General features: G+C 39.1%; 1 protein-coding gene across 2 annotated transcripts in view; it reads right to left on the bottom strand.

Moving 5' to 3' along the window:
• SORCS2 (sortilin related VPS10 domain containing receptor 2) overlaps positions 1-18,770 on the bottom strand; it is a 590,141-nt gene that overhangs the window by 51,037 nt on the left and 520,334 nt on the right. For both annotated transcript variants that reach the window (XM_075091935.1, XM_075091936.1), the window contains exons 12-14: positions 11,049-11,125; positions 4,944-5,035; positions 3,368-3,475 (exon numbers count right to left, since the gene is read on the bottom strand). In XM_075091935.1, coding sequence (XP_074948036.1) covers positions 3,368-3,475; positions 4,944-5,035; positions 11,049-11,125 — 277 coding nt within the window. The remainder of the gene's footprint in view (positions 1-3,367; positions 3,476-4,943; positions 5,036-11,048; positions 11,126-18,770) is intronic.

Below are 18,770 nucleotides of genomic sequence, written 5' to 3'. Positions count from 1 at the left end.
CTTGGCCTGGTTGAATCTCATACCATTGGCTCTGGCCCAACAATCCAGCCTGTCCAGGTCCCTCTGTAGGGCCTTCCTGCCCTCCAGCAGAGAGACACTTCCACCCAGCTTGGTGTCGTCTGCAAACTTACTGAGGGGGCACTCAATCCCCTCATCCAGATCATCAGTGAAGATATTGAACAGGACCGGCCCCAACACTGAGCCCTGGGGAACACCACTCGTGACTGGCCGCCAACTGGATGTGACTCCATTCACCACCACTCTCTAGGCTCGGCCGTCCAGCCAGTTTTTAACCCAGCGCAGAGTGCACTTGTCCAAGCCGTGAGCAGCCAGCTTCTCCAGCAGAATGCTGTGGGAGACCGTGTCAAAGGCCTTACTAAAGTCCAGGCAGACAACGTCCACAGCCTTCCCCTCATCCACTAAGTGGGTCACCTTATCATAGAAGGAGACCAGGTTAGTGAGGCAGGACCTGCCTTTCATAAACCCATGTTGGCTGAGCCCGATCCCCTGGTTGTCCCGCATGTGCTGCATAATGGCATTCAAGATGATCTGCTCCATGACCTTTCCCGGCACCGAGGTCAGGCTGACACGCCTGTAGTTCCCCAGATCCTCCTTCCAACCCTTGTTGTACAGAGGCATCACATTTGCTAGTTTCCAGTCATCCGGGACCTCCCCGGTTGACCAGCACTGCTGATAAATGACGGAGAGTGGCTTGGCGAGCTCCTCTGCCAGCTCCCTCAGTATCCTTGGGTGGATCCCATCTGGCCCCATGGACTTGTGAACATCCAGGTGAAGGAGCAGGTCGGTGACTGCCACCTCTTCAACAACTGGGACTTCATTCTGCATACTAGCTCCATCTCCCAGCACAGGGGCCTGACAACCCCGAGGATGACCAGTCTGACTGTTAAAGACTGAGGCAAAGAAAGCATTAAGTACCTCAGCCTTCTCCTCATCTTTCATGGCCAGGTTACCTTCCACATCCAACAAAGCAGGGAGATTCTCCCTGGCCCTCCTTTTGTCACTGATATATTTATAAAAGCATTTTTTATTATCTTTAATGGCGGCGGCCAGTTTAAGTTCCAGCTGGGCCTTTGCCTTTCTAATCTTTTCCCTGCATAACCTCACAACATCCTTGTAGTCCTCCTGAGTCACCTGCCCCTTCTTCCAAAGGCAGCAAGCTCTCATTTTTCTCTTGGGTTCCAGCCAAAGCTCCCTATTCAGCCAAGCCGGTCTTCTCCCCCACCTGCTTGACTTACAGCACATGGGGACGGCCTGCTCCTGCGCCTTTGAGACTTCCTTCTTTAATAACATCCAGCCTTCCTGGCCTCCTTTGCCCTTCAGGACTGCCTCCCAAGGGACTCTGTTAACCAGACTCCTTAACAGTCCAAAGTCTGCCCTTCTGAAGTTCAGGGTAGTGGTTTTGCTGACCCTTGCTTACTTCTCCAAGAATCGAGAACTCTGTCATTTCAGAAAATGGAAAAGATGGCATAGTTGATTCTTTTTTCAGGGAGCGCGTATCAGCGGATGACATTTCTCAAAAGCAGCAAATCACTGCAGATTAAGTCGTGTGCAGCAACTCAGTACAAGCATGAAGTTTTGAGAGAAAATGACCTAAACCTGACAGAATGGCAAAAGGTCTTGATGTAAAGTCAGACAGAGCACCACTGGGCAGATATCATCACCATGAAGGTAAAACCCAATCAAAAGCAGTAGGAGAGACAAGGAAGCTGATATAATGGCAACAAGAAAACACATACTGTAAGTTTATTCTTCCCATTATCGTTAGAGTCTGGTAGGAAGGCTGCAAGTCTTTTCAGGGCCAGTCTGTGACAGTAAGTGGTTGATGTCCTCCATGTTCAGTCGAACTAGCTGCAAAGTAAGATCCTACAAGCCTGGCATTGAGATGCTGGAGTTAGACTCTTGTTCTGCCCTTAGAAACATACAAGTCATGTGATATTTTTTATGATTTTTTTTTTTTGTCAGTCTGGGCTCATGTACCAAATCTAGGTACAGTTTCATATATTTCAGATGGATGACTTCACAAAGATATCATTTTACATGAGCCGTTTAGCCTATTCAGATATTTAAGTACATCTTCACAAAAACACTGTTTTTAATAATAAAAAAACCCACAGAGCACATAGTCATCATTGTTTTATCTGCCAGTAAGTACAATTTAGGATAAGCTCTTGATCCCTCTACTTCCACCAAAATTAATGGAAATCCTTCATTCAGAGGCATAAGTGGCATATATTACACCATTAAAAAACTTGCTTGAGAGAAGGGGGTGATGGTGGAGTAATCCTGTTCTTCTCAGGTCATACATGTATAACAGGATATACGGGACCGTGGAGAAAGCAAGAACTAACAGACCAAAATCACTCCTGTGCAGTACAGCATTATGAACTTGGTGCAATGCTTTTAAGTACATTGGGTAGGATTTCTGTTTTGCTGAGGATCCTTCACAGAAATCCACACTGGGCTATTTTTTTTTCCCCTGGGGAAAATGCTACTGGGACATGTCAAAGGCAGCTCTATTTGTAACTCCTAGGAGAAAAAGCTTGTCATGAACACACTGAGCTCCAACAAAAAGGCTCACACAAGCTGTTCTGATAGGAGCACATGTAACAACCTGCACATCTCTGACTACCTTCCCCTTTCCTGCTGCAGTCAGCATGTCCCCTTCTCTCTAATTGGACATGTATTTTTTAGTCTCAGATAGTTCTAAAATATTAGCATTTATCCTAGAGATGGAGCAAAACATGGAGCTCAGATCCAGATGTCCCTGGCCCTTTTGAAAAAGATAAACAGGGGCCTGAGCTGCAGGATTTCATTATTTTTAACTCTATTCACAGCATCTGCCTCAGTCACTGCACAGAATTAAAAGGTGTATTTGTTAGCACAGTGTTTGATTACACTATGTACTGCAATGCTAGTTACTAAGACAACAACATAGTTTACACCGTGAAGACAATTGTCACAAGAAGGGATAAATATTTAGCATTTTTGAAGTCTGCCTAAGAATCTGTTGAAAACAAAAAAAAAAAAAACAGGAAATAGTTAATTTTTTTACCTATGTTTGTCAGATTTGTATCTGCAGCCCTATTATTCCACTCTCCCTGGTGGTAACTTTGCAAAATTTCACATGAACATAACGGTTCATCTTTACAATCTGAAATACTGCACTGAGATAATTTCAAAGACAGGCTGCATACTAGGGCTTTTTGGACATCAGTGTAAGAGTCTGTGTGACTGCAGGAAGCAAAAGCCACTGACTCAGGACTATCTCAAACATCCACAGTTAAAAATATGCTCAAGTGCATAAGCAGTGAGAGCCCTGAAAAAGGAGGTAAAACCAGAAACTTACGTCATGACCAGCGTCTCATCTCCAGGTTCACTAAGTAATCCATCTACAAAGACTGAAGTGCTGGTAAAATTATGTGTACTCCAAGTCTGGCCTTCATCTATGCTGAACCTGTAAAAAAGCAGAAATGGTTTTCATTTACAACTACTATTATACAAAACAGAATTCATTCATTAAAAAAAGAAAAAAATCCCCTCGCTACTAAAGGATTTACAATCCCCAAAATACAATATAACTGGACAGTGTGTCATAATAGTGTGATCTTTTTCTCAACAAAATAGCCAGGGACTCACATCTTTATTAGAAGGTATATAAGTTTGCCACGACAATGGAAATTCTCAGGCAGATAAAAACTTGAGGTCAACAAACTGTGTTGCAACCTTGTCAGTTCAAGAGCAAGTTAATTTACACTTCATACTTTCTAGAAGCCTCTGAGCTACAGACCTGTTAAGCAGAGGTCAGTGAAACACCAGAGGCAACACAACCCAACTGCTAAAATGTGTGGGAGGTGTGGTAATTACAGGCACCAAGGTGATGGCCATTCACAGCTGCTACCAGCCACCTAAAAATTTTCAAGAGATGCTGATGAATCAGCAAAACATATTTCGAATATTCTGTGCACCCAAAATTTATGAATCAAAGTCTCTTTTGTTCTGTACATTTCTTCCAGGTCTTTTGCATAGTAGGTTAATGATGCCTTTCATTCTAGCTAACCAAGTACATAGTCTAGTTCCTATTAGTATATAGAGTATTACACAAAAATTAACGTAGTCACAAGTGATAAAGATCTCTTACATTTTTTTATGCCAAAGATGATACACTTTTGTATGCCATTACATAAGGTTACCATATTTTGCTTCACTATCATGCAGTTTAAAACTAGATAATTTGTAACAAAATGATTAGCAGCAAATCCTTCCTGCCAAACAGGCTGAGAGGGCCACTTGCTGTGTTATCACTATATGACAGGATCTACCCATACAACAGTTAATTTGTGCATGAATATCTCAGGAGAACTGGGCGGCTTGCATACTTTATTACACAGCATGTAAGAACACATAAGTCCTTTCCCTATTGGCTCCCAAAGTCTACATTATAGTGTTCTTCCCAGAGCAACTCAGGGCTATTTTCCAACGTCTTCATTCACTGTGGCCATTGGAGGGGACAGCGCTTCATTACAGTATGAATGAACTATCCTGAATGGGTACCTAAGCCTTATATGCATCATAGGTTAAGCATCATTGCTATATACTGCTGGTGCAAACCAGTAGCAGATAACAATCATGTTAAGCATGGCTTGTACTGTAGAGATTCAGGATAGCTTTTTAAGCAAAAAATATCTACACTAATGCAAGAAAATTTTATAATGATTTATGTATTATACCATGGTACCTTCAGCACCATGAAGTAATCTTTAAGAAAACATCCACCTGCATTTGGCTGACTTAAGGAATGTTAAATAAAGCTGACTCCGCCTGCATTTCTTACAAGACCACATTAAAATGCTCATCTTAAACTCTGAACTTTGCCTGAAATCTTGCATACACAATAGCTCTACTCTAATTGACTGTAGGATTACTTGAGTATTTTCAGAGGGATAGAGGTGTCTTTGATGGCCACAATAACTCCACCATGGTCCAGGTACAAGATGTGATGCTCTTCTTCAAAGACCTACAAGTGAGACAACAAAAAGCCAGCTAAGCAAATGTACAAACGAGCAGAAATACAATGTATGAGCAAACCAGGATTAAAAGACTTATAAGTTTTATAATGTCCGCACTTCAAATTGAAAAGGACATAAAAGTCAGTTTAACTCTTCTATTTCTCCCAGCTGTAAAAGAGAAGAAAGTTAAGCAGGTGAATCAGAAAATGTTCAGGTTCAAATCACAGTCAGATTAAACTGTCTAGAATGATTTTAGCCCAAGCTTATATTTCTCACAGTATGCATTCTGCATTCCTTCCTATCATATATCACCAAGCGACCTATCACCTTACTTTGGTACTTGCCATATTCTGTGTATCTTGCAGAATAAAATGCTTTGTAGTCTAATTCTAAGGAAAATAGGAAAAGTATTGCTGTCCACTACTTTCTCACACGTTCTCCAGACTCTACAGAACTTGAGATAATTGGTGCAAGCATGTTTTCTGCATTTCCAATGTCAATGATTTATTTAAATTCAAACTTTATGTGATCCCACACAGAGGCCGGGCCGCTCTGAGTTCTGAACCAAAATACATGTAATATTGATTTAACAGTATAAAGGATTCAAAATTTCCTGAATTCTTTTCGTTCATTTTCTAGAGGTTTTCAGCAGTACTAAAATAAATGAACAGGTAAATATCTTCCCTATTTTACATCTGAAATCCATTTTAAGACAGGGTTTACTCATGTTATTAACCTGTGAAAGTTCATTTAACATAAAAGCAGGTGATAAAGCAAGAGTTACTACACACACTTAGCAGTTAATAGACGAACACGCAGCCTCCTACATGCTTTGACAAAGCAAAGGTGAAAAACATAAAGGTTAGCTTCACTTGGCCTTGTGAATGAAAAAACTGTAACAATACTAAATGCTACCTTTAGAGGATTTATCAGCAAGACTGAACTAGAAGGGATCTTACAGCACATTCACAATTACTTCAAAAATAGGAAGCGTTTGATTTGGGATAAGAATTCAGTCTTGCTCTCATCTAGTAAGAGCATATTTTATGGGAATCCTAGGGCTTCAAGTGTCTGATCAGTTTTTCAGTGTTGCCAATTTACAGGCAAAACCTTGATATGAGGCATTTACAGTCCTATCTACTTGTTCCACACAGCTGCATATTTTAGAAGAGAATTCAGTAAAGCATAGACATTAATTTTAGATGCACTTCAGAAGGATGAGATCAGCTGGAGCCAGATAAGCAAGCAGAGTTTTGATCCTCCTCTAAACTTTGAACTTTTGCTCAAATCAAAATGAAACATTTTGATGCTGGGACACAAAGTCTCCAAAAGCTTCACTATCACACTGAAGATAAAGGAAGCTGGTATCTGCATCACTTTATCCAAATTAGGTTTTCCCAGAAAGCACCATGGCACTTCCTCATGCACCACTTCAGTACACCAGCTTTACCCCACATCCACCTGGCACACTGTAAAGCACAGCAGACACATTATTACAGGCACATTATATCATGTTCTTCTTGCACACATTTCAAACATTTAATAACCAAAAGCTATGACATTCCTGATGAAAGCAACTCTTCATCTTCAGTACATTGAAAAGAATTAACAATTTCATGCCTATGGAGTTCAGCACAAAAGTAAATATTTATGTCTACTTTCTAGAAAAAAACCAAGAGAAACAGTTTGCAATGGATTTAGGGAAAGGTGGTCCCAGTGTCAGAGATGAAGTTTGAACCCAGTAACAAGTGATATGTATGTTCACAGTCAGCCATGAATTCTGATATATGTCTCTCCACTAACTAAAGTCAGGTAATAAATTTATTACAATCCTTAACTAGTAGCCAGCAACTACAGAAGTAGGTTTTTATAACCTATTTATATGGTTTTTCTTCTTCTGTAATGTTATGTGCTTTTTTGTTATGTGCAGTTGTAAACTGTGATGTTAACTTCTTTTCTCTCCCTCTCTCTCCTCACTTTGCTCTCCATGTTTTTTCCCATGTCTGTCCTAACAACCTCAGCAGCTATTTCAGCCCAGGCTATCTGTTGGGAGCAATTAGGAGAGCTACATGAAATCAATGAAAACATGTTTAAATGGTCCTATAGAAATATACTCCACAAAATTTTACTCTGAGATACATAAGTTTCAAAAGTAACCAAAAATGCTTGCTTCTCTCATGAAGTGACATCCATTTCTAAAAGCAAATCTGGAAACAGAAGTTTCCTACACAGAATAAGCAGTTGGACCTTCCCAGGGGTGAGAGGCTGGGACTGCAGCCTTTAATGTTGTGTTTAAAGGTGTTACCATTCAGCTCTTAAGATGTCTGCAGAAAAACAAGTAGCCTTGCTTAAACAAAAGTTTTCCAAATGGCTTTGATACAACAGGATTTTACATAGAGAAATAATATTCCAACAAAGCAAGCACTGCACTAAAGCTCCAGAGATCTAGATTCCATTCCTAGACCTACAACAGACTTTCTGTGTAACCTTGTCAGCTTAATTGAGCATTTTCTTGCTATGCTAGCTACTTTGGTAGCAAATCAAATACAAAATGTTTTTTGTTGCTGATTTTTTCCTTATATTTAAGCCATTTCTTTGGAAAACCAGACCCTTCTCTTACTCTGTTTACCTTGTTTCAGGCACAGTGTTATAACAGATGCTGTTGAACTAGCAACAGCAACCATAACTGTGAAGAGAATAAAACAAAAAAAAAAAAAACCAAAACCACGCTCATATGCTTACACAAGGTCATCCTTAGCATTAGACAGAATATCCTAATATTTTAAAAATCAGGACTGAAAAAACAGGCCCCACAGGGGGAAAAAAATTTAAAACCTGTATGGTCTGAAATTGTGTTCAAAGGTAGCCCGTTTCTCCCAGGATGCAAGTTTTATTTATCTGACTCCTACCATGGTAATTAACTCATTTTATGATATTGTTTTCCTGCTATAATAGACATAGAAATCTTCCAGACAGATGAATCTGTCCCACAAGTTTATCTTTGTGGTTCACTTAAGATGATCTAAGCCCATGTAGTTCAGGACAACATCAAGGTGAGATTCCCTTCTCACCTTCTCAGCGATGATTTCAAGAGATACCAAGAGGCAGCTCAGGCATCATGCCATAAAAAGGCAGGAGAACAACTGGAGCCAGCCTAAGTGGTATTGTGGCTACTTATAACTGGAATCCCGGTTTTACTTTTCCATTTATCACCAGTATTTACTTAATTTCACAAAACACTCATTTGGGTATTTTTATTTCTACTAATGAACACTGGCTGTATACCCTACCATAGTAAGCCTTCCTGAATACTCTTCTGACCTTACCATATGCAAGCGATGGAAATACAGGCTCAGTTAAAACCATTTTAAGCATATATAGGTAGTTAAGAAAGTATTGAAGAAAAATTATCAGTAGATTGTTGTTAAATTGAGAACGTATTACAAATTCAGGGACTCAAGGACTGGTCCCAGTTACGGATAACAAACTGAATCTGAGTCAACAATATGATGCTATTGCAAAGAAGAGAAATCTTTTGAAATGAGGTGCCAGTAATGTCAAGACACCAAGGATAATCATTTCATTCTGTTTACTACTGATAAAACTTGTAACTTTGCATCCAGTTTTACCATGCTTCAGGAGAGGGATGTCACATTAGATAGTTCAAACAACAAGCAAAAAAATGGAAAAGAACTTTAGAAATCGGATCCATTAGGAAAATCAGTGGATTCCAGTCTGCTTTTTTCCAAGGGAAAAAACCCTATGCTCTGGGTAGACATGATAATTACCTTTCAACGTCTGAAATGTTATTCAGAGGTGACAGGAAACCACGCCTCTCCAAAGACAAGAAGAAATCAACTTACCTTGCAAAGTTTGTGAAACTGCAAGAAAAACAGCAAAAACATGGCCAGCTTATGTTTAATATTCAGAAAAATCTATGAAGAATGGTGAAACACCACACAGGAAGACTGCGGAATCTCCTGTGGTGGAGGATTAACAAACAGGTCTGACAAATCTCTGTTAGAGATGTTCTTAGTATGTCTGATAGTGCTGTAGGGCGCAGGGTTGGATTACATGACCTTTGACCTTCCTCCGAGTCCTATATTCCTATGAACTAGTACTGCTATTATTTTTGGAAAGCTTTTAATTAATTCCTTGAACTGCCTTTTCTCCAAAGTCCTTCATATTTACTTTCCTGTGCTGCGCTGTCACTCTACGCAAGCACAGACTGCTCTTCTCGTCTGCAGACAGCTCTGCAACATTATGTGTGGCATGTGAGAAAGGTGATAGGCATTCACTAATGATAACCGCAAAGTTTCCAAGTCAGTGACTTAAGCGCCCGAAGAGCTGTGCCAAAACATGAGCTTTGCTCTGCTTTTGCCAGCTCAGGAGACCTATAATTTACTGTCTAAATAATTCCCGTATCATCTGACTGAAGCCTTGTCTTTTGTTGCATGAACTCCAACAGAGAAAGGAAATGTACTGCTGTCCTCTGGAAGACCTGCTTGATCGTGAACACTGAGGCCATAAAATACATACAATAATCTACATTTTCATTCTGATGGCAAATATTAAGGCTGAGTAAGCTCTTTCAAAGGCTTCATAGCAGTTTTAATTAAAATAAAGCTAGCAATGATGTTTTTCATTTTGACTGTCATAATAAGGGATCAGTTTGTGGCTGGTTTTACAGCATGAATAGTCATCTTAAGGTCAAGTTTCATCACATATCATTTGCCTGAATATCTCACAAATAAAAAGCAGTGAAAATATGAATTTGATCTCCTTCACTCTTTCCTTCTTATTTTTCACCCCAGAAAAAACATAGAACTCTAGCAAATGATGAAAATAAATTATTAGAGAGGTCTCTGAAGTGTTGGACAACATGGTACCCACTGTATATCCTGGAATACTTCTGCATTTCAACAACTATTTATCATCTGCTAGAAATCAAGAAGGAATTTGGCATAAAATTTAATCTTTTAAACCTCAGAGGACATTATTATGACAAAAGTAACATAGTTCTTTTTTAAAAGTCCTTCTATGGAGTACTAATGGCACCCTACAATAGCTACAGAAGAAATTGTCTGTATCTTTTTCTTTTTATCTCAAACTCCCGAGCTCAATAACACTAGTGAGAGCATCTTCACACTTCTCAGGTAATAACACAACTGAATTTTATTTTAGCTGAACACTAAAAGACTATTTTAACTGAAAATAAATGACTTTTTGACACACTTTGGTGGTTTGAGCGTTGTTTACTTCCTGGATATAAATTGTAAGTAGATTCCTGAACTTCCTTATATCTTATGTTTATGATTGTTGTTGCTATTTAGACTCAAAAAGAAAATATCTCTGTGACTAAATATTGCTGAGACAGAGCAATTTAGGAAAAAAACACACAATAAAGGTGCAATGTTTAAATTGACACTAGGCGTTGGAAGCAAAAGACATCCAGAATTCAAATGGCATCACAGCTACTACAAAACCAGATTTTTTAAATACTTTGAAGTCTGTAGTCCTAGAATTAATTAAATAATACTTAAAGACATTCAAAGGTTTATTGCTTTTTTCACATCCCTTTTGCTTTCTCAGTTTCAATGGAGAACAAAGTTTAAGCTTAAATACCAGTTTTCAGACCATGAAGAAGAATAATTTCTTCCTTTCTCTCTAAACCATGTCTTTCAGCTTGGAATATTTGTACTGCCAGATCTAGCTGAAGTCCACTTCATCGTAAGCATAGGAAGATTACTTAATTAAAAACCTAAACAGACTCTATGGTTTTTTATGTAAGATACTTCTAAAATCTTTAAAAATACCAAAATATTTGAGTTTCAGCAGAACCTGAGCACCTGACCAATTTGAACCCTTGCAGATCACCTCCTTAATCTCTCCCAGATTCCAAGCAAAACAGTGTACCCCTCAAACAGTGGGTATCGAAAGATTAGTTAAGCATTATAAAATTCATCATATTGGGTACAATAAAATTATTTGCAGGTGTCTTTGATGATTTCTGATTCCTACCTGACGCCATGTGTTCCCACAGTCAGACGTTATGTACATTTCTTCTTTATACTCAACCAGCTGGGACCCCAGGTTACCTGTGAGGAAACAGGAGGAAACAAGGGTTGCATCCACACAAGCAAGAGATTGGAGCTAGTCCCGACTCCCTTCAGAGTGAGAATTTTCTAGGTCAGAGCAAGAACTAAACTCAGATGATCAGCAGACTGACTTCATTTCTGCTAGCACCAGATAAATCCTTTTAAAAACATATATGTATACTTTTAACTTCTTCCTTTACATTGCTAGGTGTCCATAGGTGGGAGCAATGAGGCGTGATTCGAGCATTGGAATGCAGAGGCCAAACCAACATTTTAGTTTTGTTGCTGCATGCTGAAAAATTGTTATAAAAGAACTTGTATTTAAGATGTAAGACTGAAACACCTATAAACTCAGAAGCCATACCTTAACCTTAATCACATTCTGTAAAATTACTCAAGTTGCACTTGAATTGTTAAAAAAATTGTTTTATTTGTAAGACTTTATGAAATGGTAGCAAAACCTAGAAACTGGAGAAATACGTAACACTGAAAAGAGGGGGCAGGGAGTTTGAAAAAGTGTCTAAATACAAAAGAATATAAAGCAGAATTACTTGATTTACCTAAATACTGACCAGGAAGCTACTGAATATTTTGACAAAAAGCACTGAAGAGCAGCAGCTAGCATTCAGATTACTGCAAAGCAAACAGAAGTGTTAAAACAAACTTGTGGAAAATGATCTTAGCATATGCAATCCCAAATACTGAGATCTTCATCTTTTAACATGTGGTATTTCAAATAGCAAACTATTAAACCACCAGGCAGTTTACAGTATTCTAGGGGAGAAGCAATCATAGACATAATTCCTTCTAAATTATGTCCTCCAGAGGATTTTGACTTAAATATATGGTTTGCATGTTTTTACAGTAAAAATAAGATCGAAGTTCCTCTCAAGAAAATCTTCTTAAGCAGAAGAGATGAGGAAAGAAAACACTTGAGAGTATGATAGCAGTATGAAATTTTACTTGTGTGTTATATAAATAGCTGTTTTTACTCACCAAAACAGATCTGTTTATGCAGAGTGTGCTCATTAGTGCTGAAAGGTTCCTGAGAGGAATGACAGTGCCCACTGCCCAAAATACACACTCTGTTTGGACTATCAAGATTGCATGTGCTCCACTGTTTAATGGTTTAACTCTACATCATTTAACCCTAAATACAGCCTAGACAGAATTAAGGTATTTATGACAAATGAGAAGATTTATAGGAGTCAATTAATTTCTTTCAACTGCATCTAACATTTCAGAAGATGCCGCTGCCCCTTCTTGGGCTTTCATCTTTCCAACCCACTTCACGCTCTCTCCTTTATCAAAAAATTCAGCACAGATTTAGTCGGCTGCATCATTTTGAAAATAAGACCCTATTTCTGTAGGCAATGAGGAGATTTGATAAGGTCAGTACAGCATGGATGAAGGTGATGCAGACTGACCACGTACTTAAGAACAAGGCTCGTATGGCCGAAGTAGATTTAAGACCTGTAAGATTGAAAGTGTGCCAAAACCATCTTAGGCCTGAAGTGCAGGGATGACCCTCGTGACTACTATTGGATGTGACAACAGTTGTGCCAAGTGGGAAGGAAAGAGAAATGGGTAGTTGTGGAGCGAACAGCCCCTATTTTTTTTCCTGCAATCATCTTCATCTCCAAAACCAGCCCACCATTAAGTCAGCACCGAGGCCATGGGGGCTTGCCCAGGAGGTGTGTGGTCTCACCTTCCCACCGCTCTGCCTGCTGACTTAGCCCATGCAGCCAGGGTAGCGAGGGACATCATATGACTTCCCAAAAGGGTTATCATTTACACATAAGGCTGCCTAGTTTTAAGAAATAAAGGCTCCGGTGATACAAACAATCAAAATCAAACCTCTGTGACAGAAATGACAGAAACTTACAACCACATCATCAGTGTTAAGGACAAAGGACCATAGGCCTAACACAAGGTTCAAATTTTGGAAAAAAAAGATATATTAAGCTTATAGCTTTATTCTAATCGTCCTTGGAAAATGGTGTGTTTTGGTTACAGTCATGTTATGTTCACTTAGGCAGATCTTCCAGTATACAAGAAAAAACCCAACAATTAAACACGATTAAGCTGTGACTATATCTAATAAGACAGATCTAAAATGAAAGCTTCACACCTGAATTCGGTTGTATTCCTTCCCCAAATTCAAATTTATTTAAATCTATTTGGTTTATGGTCATTTTCAATTTATTATTGCTTTGAATCCTAGAACCCCATGTAAGCAAATATCAGGAAACATGATCTGATTTTACCGAGTCTCACAGACCTCATCAGCAAGTAGGACCAGATCCCATCAGCTTTGTGTAGCAAAGATTAATCTGGTCACTAGAAGGAGGTATGAATGAGAAATCACTTTCTCAGGATGCGTAGGAAGGGAAGGGAGATTTGATTTCCTACTTATACAAAACATATTTCTTTTGCTATTCTTACTTTCTTTCATATACTTTGCACTGATATATGTTTCTGTATTTCTGCAAATGGGTATATAGTCCTGCAGTTACAGAACTTTTTCTTATTTCCTTGTTAGAATCTAAAGCATTGCTGTCAGTCTACACCCTTCTTTTCACAGATACCTTTAATGAATGCACTGTTAGTTTTGCTTCTGGGAAAATACTGTTTATTCTATCTCTTTTTGCCGCTTACTGAAACTTGCTTATATGAGTAGGTCTTTATTTTGAGAATTGCTATGGATCTGCACTTTCAAAAGTGCAGTGGGAAATTGCTTTAGCTAATGGAGAATTAGTCTGTAAACTAAACAGCATCAACTTGTGCTTCATTAGAAAGCCTTTTATATCCAGCTGCTATGGTAATGACTGAAAGGTATTAGCAACAGCTTTGTAATTGCAGCTCTGTAACAAGGCAGACATGACTTCTTCTAGTTTTGGTTTTACCTTTACTGCCTTTTCTAGTAAATGAGCAAAAGGAGCTGGTGGCTTCAATTACAATTACAGAGAAATGCCATTCTGTCAAAAAACACAACTGATGACAAACTTGGCATAGAGGCTGGTGTACTGCTTTGGGGAAAAGGGCTTCACTGCTCTTTAAGCTTTGAAAATAGTCCGTTCCCATGCCAAGGGTGAAAGCCAGAGGTGGGGCATGCAGGAACTTCTGATTGCCCACATAATGTTCTGTGCATTAATGAAGGCTGTAATTTCCACTACTTTCAGATTTTTTAGGAGATGTAAACTTTTTAAACTCTAGTCTTCAAGCACATAGGAAAACCCTTTCTGTAAGGGTTTTCAATTTAGTTGCAGTTTGCTATGTGGGTACTGCAGACAATGTCTTGCTGGAAAAACAGTGTCAGTGGATTCAGAAGGAAAAAGCAGATGAGGCAGCAAGCAGGACACCTGCATCACCAATGGAGACAGGGAGGCTCCTGCAAAGTGCAGGCAGTTATTTGCAGTGGGAAGTGGCTACACTGCCACGTCTCAGGGGTGACAGGCAGAAGAAAATTTCCATATGAACATGGGGCAGAGGGGTGACGGGTTTAAGCCAAGGGTATCTTTGAAAGCCATTAGCCTGAAAAAATAGAACAGGAATAAAACTAAGTCATTCAAAGAACTGAGGAGACTCACCACAGCTTTATTTGCAAACATTTCCATTTCACATGCGTCACAAAAGAGTTATGAGTTTTCTCTATTTAGTTACATTGTTTTAACTTTATCTTTTATATTCTGAGAAAAGAAATAACTTCAAAGTTTTGGGACATTCTTTTATTTTTGAGATTTAAAATAAAGCACAATTTTACTTAAAGATTCTAGCTACCTCGCTGTGTGTCACGTTACTGGATTTAGCCAGCTAACTAGACAAAGCACATGTAATAACACCCTGTAAACCCATTTACAGCAGCTCCGATTCACATCAAATGAAATGCAAAAAGTCCTGACATTAATAACATTACAAACAAATGACTATGAAATCACAGGAGCTGAAATATCCTGAAAGTTTCCACACCATATCCAAGTGGAATTATGAACCTTATCTGTGATAAGTGTGGCCACCAGTTACACATGTGCACAACTGACATCACGATCAGGTGACACAGAAGGCCAGAAACAGTGAAGTTATGCTCAGTCCCAAGACTAGAAGCCAATACTTACAGTTCATAAGCACAATTCCCACCACGACCTGAAGCGTTTAGCCTGTACTGCACACCCACAAACATCAGTCTGCCTGCTGAATCACACCAAAATCTGTGCTCCTTCTTACAGCTTTAAATGTCTGCAGTAACTCCTCAGGTGTGCCACTACAACATGGAAACTTTTTTGTCATTTTAGTGGTTCTGTGTTAGATCCCACAATCCGTCTGTGGTAACAAGTAAAGGCAATATAATACATTGAAGGCAATTCAGGTTCATACTGAAAAAGTTACTGCATCTGGAATGGATAATCAACTGCAGATTATATTAGCCAGAGCTATAAATGGTATCATTTTAACATCACTTTTTGATCTAAACGGCCTGAAAACTCCTCTGACACATAACAGAGTGTTTTGCCATCTAATTTCAAGAAGCTTTGTCTGTAATACAGAAGCTTCTCAAGTTTGTCTTTTATTATTTTAGATTCTTTTTGTAGTTAAATGATGTGAACAGGAAAGGAGATTCTTCAAATTACTGGGAGTGTTTGCTTCAACTTTGCTTTCTCCATTTCTCATGCAATTTTAAATATATTGTTTTAAAAGGCTTTGCTATCCCTAACAAAGGGATGGCATTACTGCAAACACCATGCGTACATAAAATAAAGAAGGCCAGAGACTGCCTGCAGCCCTAAGCCAGTTGGCATGACCTGACCACATTCACACCACAGAGCACGTAGCCCCGGCTCTCCGCAGGGGCTGCTGCAACAGCCAGGAGATGTATTATTGTGAGTTCCCTCCCAGGTTCAAATTACCTGAAATAACATGAAGTTTATGTTATAGGCCATGAAAATGGTGTTTTCGTGTGATGAAACTGGGGATGTGTGTGGCATGCCCCCAGCTGTGATGGATGTGTCAGAAGGTAGAAGGCCAAGGTATGATACCTTCGTTGGGCTGTATCGGTTAGGAGAGGTAAACCTGTTGCTATCTTCACTACAGCACTTACCAGAAACAGTCCCGTGTATGTGCCTTCTCCCAGACCATGGCCTGGGGGACCACATACTACGTCTAAATTGTTCTTACACACTTCCCCAAAGGCTTTTGTCACCAACAGAGCCAGAATACCATGCTAGATGGACTCTTGACCTGGGCCAGTATGGCTCTGCTGTTGTTGTATTCTCATAACCTGTTTCTTAAAATTAGCAAACAAAAGGAAATTTTGGTCTGAATTCTGGATTTTATGATTAAGCACAGTCACCTTTTATTGCTCTTATTTGCATTCTTACAAATCTTTTCAAACTATGCTTTGAGATACAGGAAATCATCTCTTGCTTTTTCACTTGTCCTGAGTAAAGGCTAATTTTAAAGTAATTGGGTAAAAGTACACGTTCCATCCCTGCAGGAGTGGAAGCTCCAAAACTAGAATACATGGGTACTAACTACCCTTCAACATATTTATCCAAGCTATTTGTAACTTTGCATATTGCAATTTAGCAGTTGGTAGCACAGGGGTTTGAAAGCAAGCAATATATTTTAGTGGTGACCGGCAAGCAAAGCTCTCTGGAAAGGTGGTATAGCTGTGAAAAACACATACAGATATCAAGAGAGTAATTAAAAGCTTGTCGTTGCTTAGGCATTTTGGCAGGTTCCTACTGGGTCACACAAATATGGGAGATTAACTTCATTTACAATTTACTATTAATTTACATGTTTTAAGCACTAGTTATCACTGCATTTACCCATATTTTTATACGTGATTTTAGACATGCTTACTTTGAGAAAAAATAATCCCCATATGCAACACTTTGATAACCCTTCTAATACGGAAAATCTTTTCCAGACACTTAAATTTAGCATAGCGGCAGATACCTACTCCAAAGAGAGAGATGTACCTTGCCTAGATTACTGGTAATTAATACAGTTGTAACATCCCTTCAGCCAATGCACAATAAGCTAAAATGTCATGGTTTGTAAATTCGTAGTCACAGTGTAGAACAAGCATACAACCAATTTGTGTGTAAATGTCCCAGACAGACAGTTTTTGCCTGGCAAGCTGAAGATGTGTTTGGCTGAGGGAACGATTGATGTCATCAGCATGGAGGCACGTTGATACAAGAAAAATCCAAGGGGATTGCAGATTGCAGCATATTCACTCCAAAATGCTCTGGGAAATGCTCAGTCATCTCCCTGTTCCTTCATACTGTCATGGTTTTGGCTGGGATAGAGTTAATTTTGTTCATAGTAGCTAGTATGGGGCTGTGTTTTGGATCTGGGCTAAAACCAGTGTTGATAATGTGAGGATGTTTTAGTTGTTGCCAAGTAGTGCTTACACTACTCAAGGGCTTTCCCATCCTCCCATGCTCTGCCGGGTGCACGAGAAGCCGGGAGGGGAGGGGGCACAGCCAGGACAGCTGATCCAAACTGGCCAAAGGGATGTTCCATACCATATGATGTCACGCTCAGTATATAAGGCTGGGGAAGTTGGCCAGGGGAAGCAGCGATCACAGCTTGGGGACTGGCAGTGTCAATTAGAGGGTGGTGAGCAGTTGCATCACTTCTTTTTTTTCCCTGGGTTTTGCCCCTCTCTCTCTTGTTATTTTCCTTTTCATTATACTACTATTATTATTATTGTTACCAGCATCAGCATTTTTATCATTACCATTATTACTATCTTATTTTAATTATTAAACTGCTCTTATCTCAACCCACAAGTTTTCTTTATTTTGCTCTTCTGATTCTCTCCCCCGTCCCACTGGGGTGGGGGGAATGAGCGAGCAGCTGTGTGATACTCAGTTGCTGACTGGGGCTAAGCCAGGACAGTCCTTTTTATAGTGGCATCCTGCTGCTGATACAAATTTATCACAATGTATGCAATGTATTTGGGCCTGATAAAACAAAAAGTGAACTTTCCAGCACTTCCTCAATTTGTGTGAATGTGCAGCATTTACTGCTTGCTTGGTTTGCCATCTGGATTGGAAGCTAAGCAGATAAATATTGTAAACTAGCACCTGAAAAATCTACACTTCTCTAAACACTTTTCATAGAAAAGTCCTTCACAAGTTTATAGTAAAAATTTACACATCAATTGACACACATTTCATAGCTGATGTTGCCAAGATTAAAATGCACAAAAATAAAATGTAAATGAAAAATTCTATTAAATTCCTTAAAGGGAGCAAAGCAGTTATTTAAAAGAAAACTTTAATATGCAGCTATAAAATTTAATATTCTGACTGTACGATATATATATATAAAAGCTATAAAAATGCATCCTTCAGAACTATTTATGCAGCTTTAATAGAGTGGAATTTTTATTTGTAAATATGAGTTTAAAGAGATGCAATTTTAACATCCTATTATTGCATTTGTCCCAAATGCTCTAGGCATTAATGCTGTTCACTGTTTAATTATTTTTTAGATTAAAACAGTATTCTGTATTGTCTGTGCTCTAATTTTCAAGCACAGTATCAAAACTATCCTTAAGTCACAGGTCAGGTTTTCCATTACCACAAGCAGCTGTGTTGTATAAGCTTCCTACAAAGTAGCCAAACTCCAT

The sequence above is a fragment of the Phalacrocorax aristotelis genome, chromosome 4, assembly GCF_949628215.1.
Source record: "Phalacrocorax aristotelis chromosome 4, bGulAri2.1, whole genome shotgun sequence".
Classification (NCBI taxonomy): Eukaryota; Metazoa; Chordata; class Aves; order Suliformes; family Phalacrocoracidae; genus Phalacrocorax; species Phalacrocorax aristotelis.
The sequence above is the reverse complement of the archived record's forward strand: the minus strand, read 5'-3'. Positions and strand labels throughout refer to the sequence as shown.